Below are 12,239 nucleotides of genomic sequence, written 5' to 3'. Positions count from 1 at the left end.
AGTGTGAATGTTTATACTTTTCATTCAACCACGATCAGATTCACACTTTCCAGATAGAGTGATTTATCTGGATAGGACTTTTTTGTTGCGTTTTGAGGCTATTTTTAAATGTAGGAGTAGAAAGTACAGATAATTGTGTGAAGATGTGAGGAGTAATTAATTACTCCAGTAAAGTATAAATAACCAAAATTTCTACTTAAGGTAACGAAGTATTTGTACTTCGTTACTTGGCAACAACTGACCAGTGCTTTGTGCACAACAGTGAAATCTGTTATTTGCTACATTGTTCTTCTCCTCCTTACATGTGTTAAGTTTTCCAAACAAAAAAAAAATCATGTTTCAGATTTGCTCTAAATCTTTCCTTAAACTTAAAGCATGACTACAGCTTTCCCTCAGCTACATCAGTTTGAATTGTGTACTAATCAAAGATATTAACCTTGAGCAAGTCTGCCACTTAGTCTTCTCATTTTACTGCAGATCATCAGGTAGGGTTATTTCTGAGGTCGAAAGAATGAACCTTTTTTGTGCTCTGTGATTAAAGAAGACTTCTTGATGATTCCCGTAGACGAGGGAGGAGATGAACTGGAAGCTTGCATGTAAAGTTAAACAGTGGTTTCCCCTGCTGCGCTGGAATGCATCATTAAGACTTCCTGTGACTATCAGTGGGTTTACCAGAATACAGTCAGTGCAGTACAGTAATCAGCTTGGCTTAAAGACAAGGGAGTCTGTTCTTCTGTAGCAAGGAGGGAGCAAATGTCAATGAAAGTGATTTGTGGCCATGTGGCCTTTTTTTTTCTTTTTTACACAGAAAGGAAAACCAAAATAAACAAAAGAAATGTTTTGGAACGGCCTAATCAAGTGCTGCCCGGGGTACAGCAGAGATGCTGTGGAAGTGCCTCAAACAAGCAGGTGATGCATGATAGCCTACCAGCATATCTGCATAAAGCAGTTCGGCGAAGAAGCGTGTACTCTGATTGGTTCACGACAATGTAAAAGCTGATAAGAAATTATGGACAATGCTAGCTGCAGTTACTGCTGCTAAAGTTCATGCAACAATTACTTATTTTAAGGGGATTGTTCCTCTTTCACATTGGCCATTTGCATGTTGAATACCTTGTTTTCTTAAATAAATTGAACAATACTGTAAAAAAGGTGGTTTTGTGTTTGGTAAGAAACAAGGCAGACAAGAAACGTGCAAAAAAAGGTACATCATTACAGTAAATCTTTAAATCCTAGTTCCAATATAATAAGGCCTATAGGGTGTGCTTATATTCACTTCAACTACCCTAGTTACCATGTTACTGGGAAACTAAAGCAAAAAAAACTAAGCAGCAGAAACAACAGTCATACTACGAGGCTCATGAGTGAAAACCCTGTGTCAATAGCCTATACTATTTTACCCAACTGGACCATAAAGACCCATGTTATTATTTTAAGGGTACATTTACATTGTTTGCAGAATAAATATGTACATGTACACCAGAGCCAGGTATGGTACTGTTAAAACAGAATAGGCCTCAGTAAAAGCTCTTCTTGGAGGAGCGTGTGAAGAGCCTTCATTCATGAAGGACATCCTCTGGGCCTGCCTTTGAAAAACATCACTGCACCACCACACAAGGCTGTTCTACTGTTCAGGTTGTAGTAGAGAATGGTAAGAATAATGAAAGTAATGATGGTTAGTGGTGGCAATAATAATAGTAGTGAATAGAGTCCATGCTAACTCAAATATAGTTGGTAGGCAGGTAGCTGTAGAAGGTAGGTGGGCAGCTGATCTGTTGCGGGTAGCAGGGGAGCCCAGCGGTCAGTTTTCCATCTGTGTCAGGCCAGTCAAGTGGGCAGTCATTACCTCGGGGTGGTCTAGTCTTAGGCGTAATTTGGAGCTAGAAAACCCTAACCCTAACCTTATAAATCCTATTTTGACTCTGCATAGGCCTAATCCGGGTCTAATCTGGTCCAGGATGGTTCAAGGGCCCACTGAATGTATCGAAACGTTTCTCAGTATCTTCATGACCTTTCCACAAAAGTCTTCTAGTGAGGTTTTCTGGAAGTGCAGTTAATTTCGGAATAGTTAATACTTCAAATGTGACCCCCAGCTGTCTCTGCACTCCTGATCTTGGCTAAAGCACACTGGCTCTCGCCTTATTCCTCAGAATGCTACACTTACTGATCTAACATTTCTTTTGTTCTTCCATACAGTGTCTTTCCCCTTTACAACTTGCTTTAAAGGTATTACAAGCGAACGGGTTAGTGTGGTCTTCATGCTACGGGAAAGGAAGGTAGTGGAAAAGGTCATAAAGCTGATAACATCAATGAAAGCTGGCAGACATCGCCTCTAAAACACTTTTTTATTGTTCCCAGTAAGCATGAGGCATGTTGCAGGAAGAAGGGAAAGGAAGCCAAGACTCCATTAAGAACACGTTTCTACATCTTTTGCAGTTGAGCTAGATATCAGTTTGTGTTTTGTGATTCATCAGTATGTAGTACAGTATTGTATGACATCAGTATTAATTATGTGGGTGATATATGAGGGAAGAATGTAGCTTCTGTGCTAAAATCAATGCAATGAAATAAAGGTTCTTATTTTTCTGCACATTACTTCAGCTTCAAGCACAAATGGAATATTACTGTATATAGTAGTTTACATATGGGTAACCTCCAGAATAGCAGTGATTCTTCAGCCATATCATCAAATTTAAATAGCAAAATAAATGTGCATTAATCCTTCTGAAGAAAACTATAAAAACTCTTTGTCTGCCATTGCCTGACCCATAACATTCCTACAAGATGTTAAGTCTTCTACTGAAGGACTGCAATACTGGTGGCAGTGCAATTAATTTCCTACGTATAAGTAGATCTAATATGACTGGTTGCAGCCATCTCTGCACCTCCTAATGTCCATGAGTGTTAAGAGAAGTTCAGGTAAATACCACTCTCAAAAAGGAAGCTCTTCCAGGGTTCTTTATCACGGACAGCAATTCTACACAAACCACGATCAACACAAAGAATCATGAGAATGCTTATGCTGGCATGGCCTTTGCCAGGATAACTGGCTCAGCATGCTTAAATGGTTCCTTGCATGTTCAAATGCTTCTCTATACTGGAAAACCTCCGATAGATGTTTTTTTATGTAGTGGTTTTCAGATGGTCCGCATTTTCTCCAACCTAGCTTGTAACACACAGGGAAAGGTCAAAAAAGTGGTCCATCTGGAGTGTCTGTGGACCAGTTTGAGAACCTTTCAGGATGTTAATACTACACACTTGGAAAAGATGCCTTGCCTTCATGGGTTCCATGCATCCAAAGTTTTCCAAATATTATGGGCCCAAGAAGCATTTTCTGATAGGATGTAGAGATGCAAATGCACAGAAAACATAGTGCTTGACAAGTGTTTAAGGGTAATGAGTGATGATTTTGGATCCTCCAGTTCTCCAGTGCCAAACTAAAGAAGCAAACCCAACACATCCTGGCTGGCTGGTTACATGTGGGGGAGTGGGGGAGGTACTAAGCATAAGTATTTTTTTCTTAAAAGTGAAACTAAAACTGAGTGCCGAGAGCAAAGGGGACCGCAGTTATTTTTTCAACTGGACCCACTGGTCATTATTGTCTTTAACCATAGAACCTTTAACCTTTTTTCTCCTATTCTGTGTGGTTTACAGGATGTTAGTCAGGTTCTGTTATCACTGTGATAAAGTAATATGCCAGAAACTTCAGTTAAAAGAAAGATTTTGCAGTTAACCTCAACCTGTAAGTGTTAAACATCTCACTATGGGGATTCACAATATTTCCGCAAAATTTTCAACAATACAGAGTTTTAAATACTTAGTATTAAGTAATACTTAGTACTTATAATAGGGTTGCATAATTCCTAGCTCTCGCCTTATTCCTCAGAATGCTACACTTACTGATCTAACATTTCTTTTGTTCTTCCATACAGTGTCTTTCCCCTTTACAACTTGCTTTAAAGGTATTACAAGCGAACGGGTTAGTGTGGTCTTCATGCTACGGGAAAGGAAGGTAGTGGAAAAGGTCATAAAGCTGATAACATCAATGAAAGCTGGCAGACATCGCCTCTAAAACACTTTTTTATTGTTCCCAGTAAGCATGAGGCATGTTGCAGGAAGAAGGGAAAGGAAGCCAAGACTCCATTAAGAACACGTTTCTACATCTTTTGCAGTTGAGCTAGATATCAGTTTGTGTTTTGTGATTCATCAGTATGTAGTACAGTATTGTATGACATCAGTATTAATTATGTGGGTGATATATGAGGGAAGAATGTAGCTTCTGTGCTAAAATCAATGCAATGAAATAAAGGTTCTTATTTTTCTGCACATTACTTCAGCTTCAAGCACAAATGGAATATTACTGTATATAGTAGTTTACATATGGGTAACCTCCAGAATAGCAGTGATTCTTCAGCCATATCATCAAATTTAAATAGCAAAATAAATGTGCATTAATCCTTCTGAAGAAAACTATAAAAACTCTTTGTCTGCCATTGCCTGACCCATAACATTCCTACAAGATGTTAAGTCTTCTACTGAAGGACTGCAATACTGGTGGCAGTGCAATTAATTTCCTACGTATAAGTAGATCTAATATGACTGGTTGCAGCCATCTCTGCACCTCCTAATGTCCATGAGTGTTAAGAGAAGTTCAGGTAAATACCACTCTCAAAAAGGAAGCTCTTCCAGGGTTCTTTATCACGGACAGCAATTCTACACAAACCACGATCAACACAAAGAATCATGAGAATGCTTATGCTGGCATGGCCTTTGCCAGGATAACTGGCTCAGCATGCTTAAATGGTTCCTTGCATGTTCAAATGCTTCTCTATACTGGAAAACCTCCGATAGATGTTTTTTTATGTAGTGGTTTTCAGATGGTCCGCATTTTCTCCAACCTAGCTTGTAACACACAGGGAAAGGTCAAAAAAGTGGTCCATCTGGAGTGTCTGTGGACCAGTTTGAGAACCTTTCAGGATGTTAATACTACACACTTGGAAAAGATGCCTTGTCTTCATGGGTTCCATGCATCCAAAGTTTTCCAAATATTATGGGCCCAAGAAGCATTTTCTGATAGGATGTAGAGATGCAAATGCACAGAAAACATAGTGCTTGACAAGTGTTTAAGGGTAATGAGTGATGATTTTGGATCCTCCAGTTCTCCAGTGCCAAACTAAAGAAGCAAACCCAACACATCCTGGATGGCTAGTTACATGTGGGGGAGTGGGGGAGGTACTAAGCATAAGTATTTTTTTCTTAAAAGTGAAACTAAAACTGAGTGCCGAGAGCAAAGGGGACCGCAGTTATTTTTTCAACTGGACCCACTGGTCATTATTGTCTTTAACCATAGAACCTTTAACCTTTTTTCTCCTATTCTGTGTGGTTTACAGGATGTTAGTCAGGTTCTGTTATCACTGTGATGAAGTAATATGCCAGAAACTTCAGTTAAAAGAAAGATTTTGCAGTTAACCTCAACCTGTAAGTGTTAAACATCTCACTATGGGGATTCACAATATTTCCGCAAAATTTTCAACAATACAGAGTTTTAAATACTTAGTATTAAGTAATACTTAGTACTTATAATAGGGTTGCATAATTCCCAGCTCTCGCCTTATTCCTCAGAATGCTACACTTACTGATCTAACATTTCTTTTGTTCTTCCATACAGTGTCTTTCCCCTTTACAACTTGCTTTAAAGGTATTACAAGCGAACGGGTTAGTGTGGTCTTCATGCTACGGGAAAGGAAGGTAGTGGAAAAGGTCATAAAGCTGATAACATCAATGAAAGCTGGCGGACATCGCCTCTAAAACACTTTTTTATTGTTCCCAGTAAGCATGAGGCATGTTGCAGGAAGAAGGGAAAGGAAGCCAAGACTCCATTAAGAACACGTTTCTACATCTTTTGCAGTTGAGCTAGATATCAGTTTGTGTTTTGTGATTCATCAGTATGTAGTACAGTATTGTATGACATCAGTATTAATTATGTGGGTGATATATGAGGGAAGAATGTAGCTTCTGTGCTAAAATCAATGCAATGAAATAAAGGTTCTTATTTTTCTGCACATTACTTCAGCTTCAAGCACAAATGGAATATTACTGTATATAGTAGTTTACATATGGGTAACCTCCAGAATAGCAGTGATTCTTCAGCCATATCATCAAATTTAAATAGCAAAATAAATGTGCATTAATCCTTCTGAAGAAAACTATGAAAACTCTTTGTCTGCCATTGCCTGACCCATAACATTCCTACAAGATGTTAAGTCTTCTACTGAAGGACTGCAATACTGGTGGCAGTGCAATTAATTTCCTACGTATAAGTAGATCTAATATGACTGGTTGCAGCCATCTCTGCACCTCCTAATGTCCATGAGTGTTAAGAGAAGTTCAGGTAAATACCACTCTCAAAAAGGAAGCTCTTCCAGGGTTCTTTATCACGGACAGCAATTCTACACAAACCACGATCAACACAAAGAATCATGAGAATGCTTATGCTGGCATGGCCTTTGCCAGGGTAACTGGCTCAGCATGCTTAAATGGTTCCTTGCATGTTCAAATGCTTCTCTATACTGGAAAACCTCCGATAGATGTTTTTTTATGTAGTGGTTTTCAGATGGTCCGCATTTTCTCCAACCTAGCTTGTAACACACAGGGAAAGGTCAAAAAAGTGGTCCATCTGGAGTGTCTGTGGACCAGTTTGAGAACCTTTCAGGATGTTAATACTACACACTTGGAAAAGATGCCTTGCCTTCATGGGTTCCATGCATCCAAAGTTTTCCAAATATTATGGGCCCAAGAAGCATTTTCTGATAGGATGTAGAGATGCAAATGCACAGAAAACATAGTGCTTGACAAGTGTTTAAGGGTAATGAGTGATGATTTTGGATCCTCCAGTTCTCCAGTGCCAAACTAAAGAAGCAAACCCAACACATCCTGGCTGGCTGGTTACATGTGGGGGAGTGGGGGAGGTACTAAGCATAAGTATTTTTTTCTTAAAAGTGAAACTAAAACTGAGTGCCGAGAGCAAAGGGGACCGCAGTTATTTTTTCAACTGGACCCACTGGTCATTATTGTCTTTAACCATAGAACCTTTAACCTTTTTTCTCCTATTCTGTGTGGTTTACAGGATGTTAGTCAGGTTCTGTTATCACTGTGATAAAGTAATATGCCAGAAACTTCAGTTAAAAGAAAGATTTTGCAGTTAACCTCAACCTGTAAGTGTTAAACATCTCACTATGGGGATTCACAATATTTCCGCAAAATTTTCAACAATACAGAGTTTTAAATACTTAGTATTAAGTAATACTTAGTACTTATAATAGGGTTGCATAATTCCCAGCTGATAAGCTTGGGAATTCAGCTGCAGGCCAGGACATGTGACAAATGTAGCTACTGTTTGCTAAAGTGTGTTTTTTCAAGGAGTGAGCCTGCAGTGTTTTTATGATTCAGTGTTTGTGTTCAGATTAGATGCCCAAATGTGTGCAAAGAGGAATCTGGACCCTGAAAAATATACCGTAGGAAACAAGTACAGTTGATGCACCCAATGATGACCCACCAGTCAACATGCACTGCTTGTGTGATCTCCACAGAAACAATGGCAATATAATATAGAGCACACAGAGCTCCTCATCTGCCTATGGTCACCATAACCGGTGCCAGGCATTAGCTAAACAGATTAAAAAGCCCCATGAAATTGGGCTGTGGAGCAGTGGAAATGCTTTCTACCTCCAGTATATTTGGGATGAGTTGGAGTGTTGTTCATGATCCAGAACTACTCATCAAACATCAGTGTCTGACCTCAGTAATGCTGTTCAAAATCCCAACAGCACTGTTCCAACATCTAGTGTAAAGCCTGTAATCTCAGAAAACTCATATTTAAGTTGAGGACATCAAGAACCTTGGTTACAATGGCCACCAATTTAAAGAAATCAACACATCCCATCCCATCCAAACACAAAAATGACTTTACCTCCTAACAATAAAAAAAGCAGAGGAATCCCTCTCTCTGCGCTAAAGCTGTCTCTATTCTTGGCCTCCAAACAGACAGACACATTCTGTAATGGAGACAGGATGTTTTTCACAGCACACACTCACTTCCTGTATGAACTTCTTCTCACATTGTTAAAACATCAGTTCAGAAGAGAACTGTTGATTAAAGCCAGCAGCAATACCTGCAGACAGATCAGCGTCTTTATTGAAGTTGTATGATAATGCTGTTGTCAGAGTAGGGGCAAACATTCCTGTGCAAACTGAATATTATGAGTGGTCATGAAGTGACAAGATAAGTCACATTTACTCTTGGGTGACAAACAGGCCATGATATCTGAAAAGTCCGGGTCTCCATTTGTTTCCTTTTTATTCCATAGTGATATCATAGTCTTTGAAGACAGTTTTCAGCTTTTCCACTGTGACAGCATGGTCTGCCTTCCCATAGCCCTAAAAAACAAGAACAAGTTGAGGACAGAAATCCTTAAAACTAAATCTACACCTGAAGCACTGAGGCTAAATCCCTGATAGCTCTAGCTGAGACATCCAAAGAATAAAGAAAAGGCAAAGACAAGTTATTGAGAGTAGCCAAATGTTATGTTACCGTAGACTCTCCAAACACCCGCAGTTTCTTCTCTTTGCTGTCATGCTCTATCTTGCCACCACCGAGGACATTACTCTCCAGTCCTAGAGCCTCCAAAGCAGGGTTGACCTTTTCAAAAATATGGTCTAAAGTGGGAGAGAAAAGCTTATGAGAGGATTAAACAGCTATGTATTTAACCGGTAAGTCCCAACTGAATTGCTACAGTAAAACTGTCTCCTTAATTTAAAGAGAGACATTACCAACCCGACACCAGGTGTTGGTTTCAGGGACTTCACACCAAACCACCCTGAAAGACTTTGTTTACATTTTAGCCATTTAATTATGAAGAGATTAATTGAAGGGTTAATGAGCATCATAGCTCATTTCAAAGCTTGATAGTGCTACAAGAAGAAAAACTGAATCCTGGTATATCGCCATCCCTATTATTCAGCCATGAACAGAAATAAGAAACAGCACTACGTGTGTAGGCCCTATACCTATATAAGTAATCAGCAACACTGCAAACTAATGGAAAATCTACACAGAAATGTTATTTTAGTAGCAGCTCAGCATGAAGAGACTGTTTGACGGCGAAAACTGTAAATCTGAAAATAGCGGCAGCCTCTGCTTATGGAGTCGAGTGTCAGCCCTGTTGTCCTCCCTGTCTGCCGCCTGTTTCTGCGGTAGCCTCAGCTTCCTCAGCCCGCAGGACTGAGGGGGGGAGGAGTGATTTACCCAAAGCGTTCAAGCCACAAAGCAGCCAAACGTGCTCAGCAGCAAATCTCCACAGCTCTAACACACATACGCTCGTTGTTTGTGGGGTTTACTTGAATAAAACAGAGGCGCTGGTGCGAGACTCGGAGAAGGAAGCGAGGCTAACCAGTTAGCCGAGGGCAGAGCGACGGAGCACGGGCACGCGCCTTGCGGACTTACTGTGATACTCGGCACTCTTCGTGCCCCTCACTATGTCTTTGTGGTCCGTCCCACCTTTAACCTTAGTCCTCACTAAAATGTATTTAAACTTCCCCTCGGGATCAATCTCAACGTCTGGAACCTTGCTCAAACTGTCTGCCATGTTTTCTCTGGACTCGCAGCTGCCTGGTGCTATTTCAGTCAGCTACCTTAACGGCTCCCTTCGACTCGTTGATTCCAAAACAGTCCCGAGTCGACTCCGATTCAGATCCGAAACAAACTGCTCGGTTCTCGAATCCAAATATTAAGACAGAGAGATGTGGTGAAAATACAGAGTACCCTTCATTTAGTACATGATACGTATTGATGGTAGGGTATGGGTTTGGTGTTAACATCATGTGATGTACCTTCAGGGACACAAGACATTAATTTTATACGATAAATAAGAAGAAGGGTGATTTGGAGAGCTAACTCAGTTGGGCTCGCTAAACTGTAGCTGCGTGATGCTCCTCTGTCAAAATTGGGAGGGCAGATAAATACAGGGTAACTGTATGAAGCCATTTTTATTACAATATTTACGTTTTACATAAATGTGTGTACGATAAATACGATTAATGTGTGTTGCGGCTGCAGACAGTGCCATCAGAGTATCTGATCACTCACCTTAGAATACCTGAACATCACGATTTGGAATCGAGTGGAAAGATTCAATTCTCAATTTACAAGTTTCTGGAAACAGAGACTTGACTCTTCATTAACTTCCAGCTACTCACTAGCAACCTACTTTAGAAATGCCAAGGATCCATACTTATACTTTAAGAAGGATCGGTATCAAAGGGTAGCTAGCGCATTAGGGCTGAGTCGATTCTTTAATTCCAGGTGTTTAAGAATGCAGAGTCGACTCCAAAGATTCATTTTCGATTCCACACAGCGATGTTCAGGTTTGACTGTACCCACACTCATCTGGAGTGTGAGATTAATGATGAACAAAACTGTGTATATGGCAGCTGTGTTTGCCTCAGATATTTATACAGAATATTTTTTTTTAGTCTGAAAAGTACGAACTTTTGAAAAAAAAAGTTCTCCACTCCACACACATTTCATGGTACCTTCATAGGCGTTTAGGTAAAAATGCACACTGTTCGATGTGGCATATTCAGTACCAGATAAACTTAAAATAATAATAATAATAAAATATTAGTTTCTTAATTTAGAGCCTTATATTTCATTTAAAGCCTATGAAGATTAACAATACATTTGAATCAGTTAAAACATTATGTAGCATTTTGCCCCTAAAATAACAAAATCATGTTGATGCTCCACTGACAGTTATATGAAGAATGTCTCCATAATCCCTACTCCTGTCTCTATATTTCTGCTGTAGGGATTATATAGACATTTGCCATATTACTGTCAGTGGAGCATCAACATGATTTAAAGCTGTTATTTTACAGCAAAAATGCTGCACGATGTCTTACCTGATTCAAATGCCAGTTCATGCATAATACTGCTTTGACTCCTATCCAGGAAACCAAGTAATTACTGTAAATACAGTAAAAACTGATAAGTAATAAGCTGTACTTAAAAACTGCATTAATACTTCCATACATCAGTGCAATAAAAATGCTTCATCAACCTCTCCCACTTTCAGTTTATCAATCTCATTCTCAGTGTGTAAAATATGAGGCTTAAGTAATTGTTTATTTTTGCGTTCTGGACTACATTGATGTAAACTACAGAACATATCTGTGACATTACTGGATATAGTTTAGGAAGTCTTAGTGTCCTTGTTATTTAGTCCAGGCCCATAGTTGATCTCTCTCATCTCCATATGACATGATACAGTCTCCTCCTCCGAGACACAATACACAATATGACAACATTTGGGTTTGAGATAAAAAGATGAAAATGAGCCGATATATTTGAATTTTAGTTTATATTTCTTGATATTTACGTCTAGCTGTATTAAACCTTTTGTGGTAAATTACCCAATGTTTAAATGAACAAAAGTATAACAACAGATCTACAGTTTTAAAGTAAATTAAAGTCAGGTTGCATATTCTTGCAAGCAATAACTGCATAAAATCAGTGACCCACTGATATCAGCAAACCGTTGCATTCCTCATCTCTTTAAATGCAAGAATTTGCCTTGTCGTCACAGTACTTTTGAAGGAGTCATTTGTCTCTGGAGTGATGGAGCTCCACCCGGTATCTTTGGGACGATTCTTTGTGGCTGAAAGCAATCGAATCCTTACAGCACTGTTCCAACACCCAGTGTAAAGTACAGTAGAGAAGAGCAGAGCGCAGAAAAGTGTTGGAAGATAACACCTGCTACCAAGGGAGTACATTTGATTTTGACATTGGTGGGGACATAAAAGCAGTCCCTAGGGGGGCCCTTGGAAGCTGTGCCTTTTTGGATTCATGATAGACTTGTAACCACAGTTTCATGCCTTCTAGAGCCTTTATTTATATATATTCTTGTCGGTATGTTCCTGTGACAATAAATACATCATTGATTATGTTAACTGCAAACATCACAGCTAGCTTTATGTATTTCCTGATCTAGACAAGTAAGCATTCACTGACAAAAACAACACTATCCAGGGATTGACATTTACGTTTTTAGTCTATACTGCATTCAGCCATCGTTGCACTTGTGGCACCTGTGTGACCCTGTCTGTCCACTGTCTGAGCTGCTACACAGTGGGCTTGTTTCTGTCACCTGACAAAAAAGTTTTATTACCATTATTTTTGATAA

The 12,239-nt window shown here is 39.4% G+C and overlaps 1 protein-coding gene across 1 annotated transcript; it reads right to left on the bottom strand.

Moving 5' to 3' along the window:
* Positions 1-8,176: 8,176 nt before the first annotated feature.
* Positions 8,177-9,682, bottom strand: LOC140575972 (14 kDa phosphohistidine phosphatase). The gene is made up of 3 exons (XM_072695973.1): positions 9,503-9,682; positions 8,591-8,715; positions 8,177-8,436 (listed from the first exon to the last, which is right to left on the bottom strand). The coding sequence occupies exons 1-3, from the start codon at positions 9,642-9,644 to the stop codon at positions 8,356-8,358; spliced, it is 348 nt and encodes a 115-aa protein (XP_072552074.1). The 5' UTR covers positions 9,645-9,682; the 3' UTR covers positions 8,177-8,355.
* Positions 9,683-12,239: the final 2,557 nt, after the last annotated feature.

The sequence above is a fragment of the Salminus brasiliensis genome, chromosome 1, assembly GCF_030463535.1.
Source record: "Salminus brasiliensis chromosome 1, fSalBra1.hap2, whole genome shotgun sequence".
Lineage (NCBI taxonomy): Eukaryota > Metazoa > Chordata > Actinopteri > Characiformes > Bryconidae > Salminus > Salminus brasiliensis.
The sequence above is the reverse complement of the archived record's forward strand: the minus strand, read 5'-3'. Positions and strand labels throughout refer to the sequence as shown.

What these genes read in the sequence shown, in the direction of transcription:
- LOC140575972 (XM_072695973.1), bottom strand. Translation starts at nt 9,644, where the DNA reads ATGGCAGACAGTTTGAGCAAGGTTCCAGACGTTGAGATTGATCCCGAG. An exon ending in GAAGAGTGCCGAGTATCACA is followed by an intron (nt 8,716 to 9,502) that starts GTAAGTCCGCAA and finishes CTCCCACTTTAG; the next exon opens with ACCATATTTTTGAAAAGGTC. An exon ending in GGGTGTTTGGAGAGTCTACG is followed by an intron (nt 8,437 to 8,590) that starts GTAACATAACAT and finishes CTTGTTTTTTAG; the next exon opens with GGCTATGGGAAGGCAGACCA.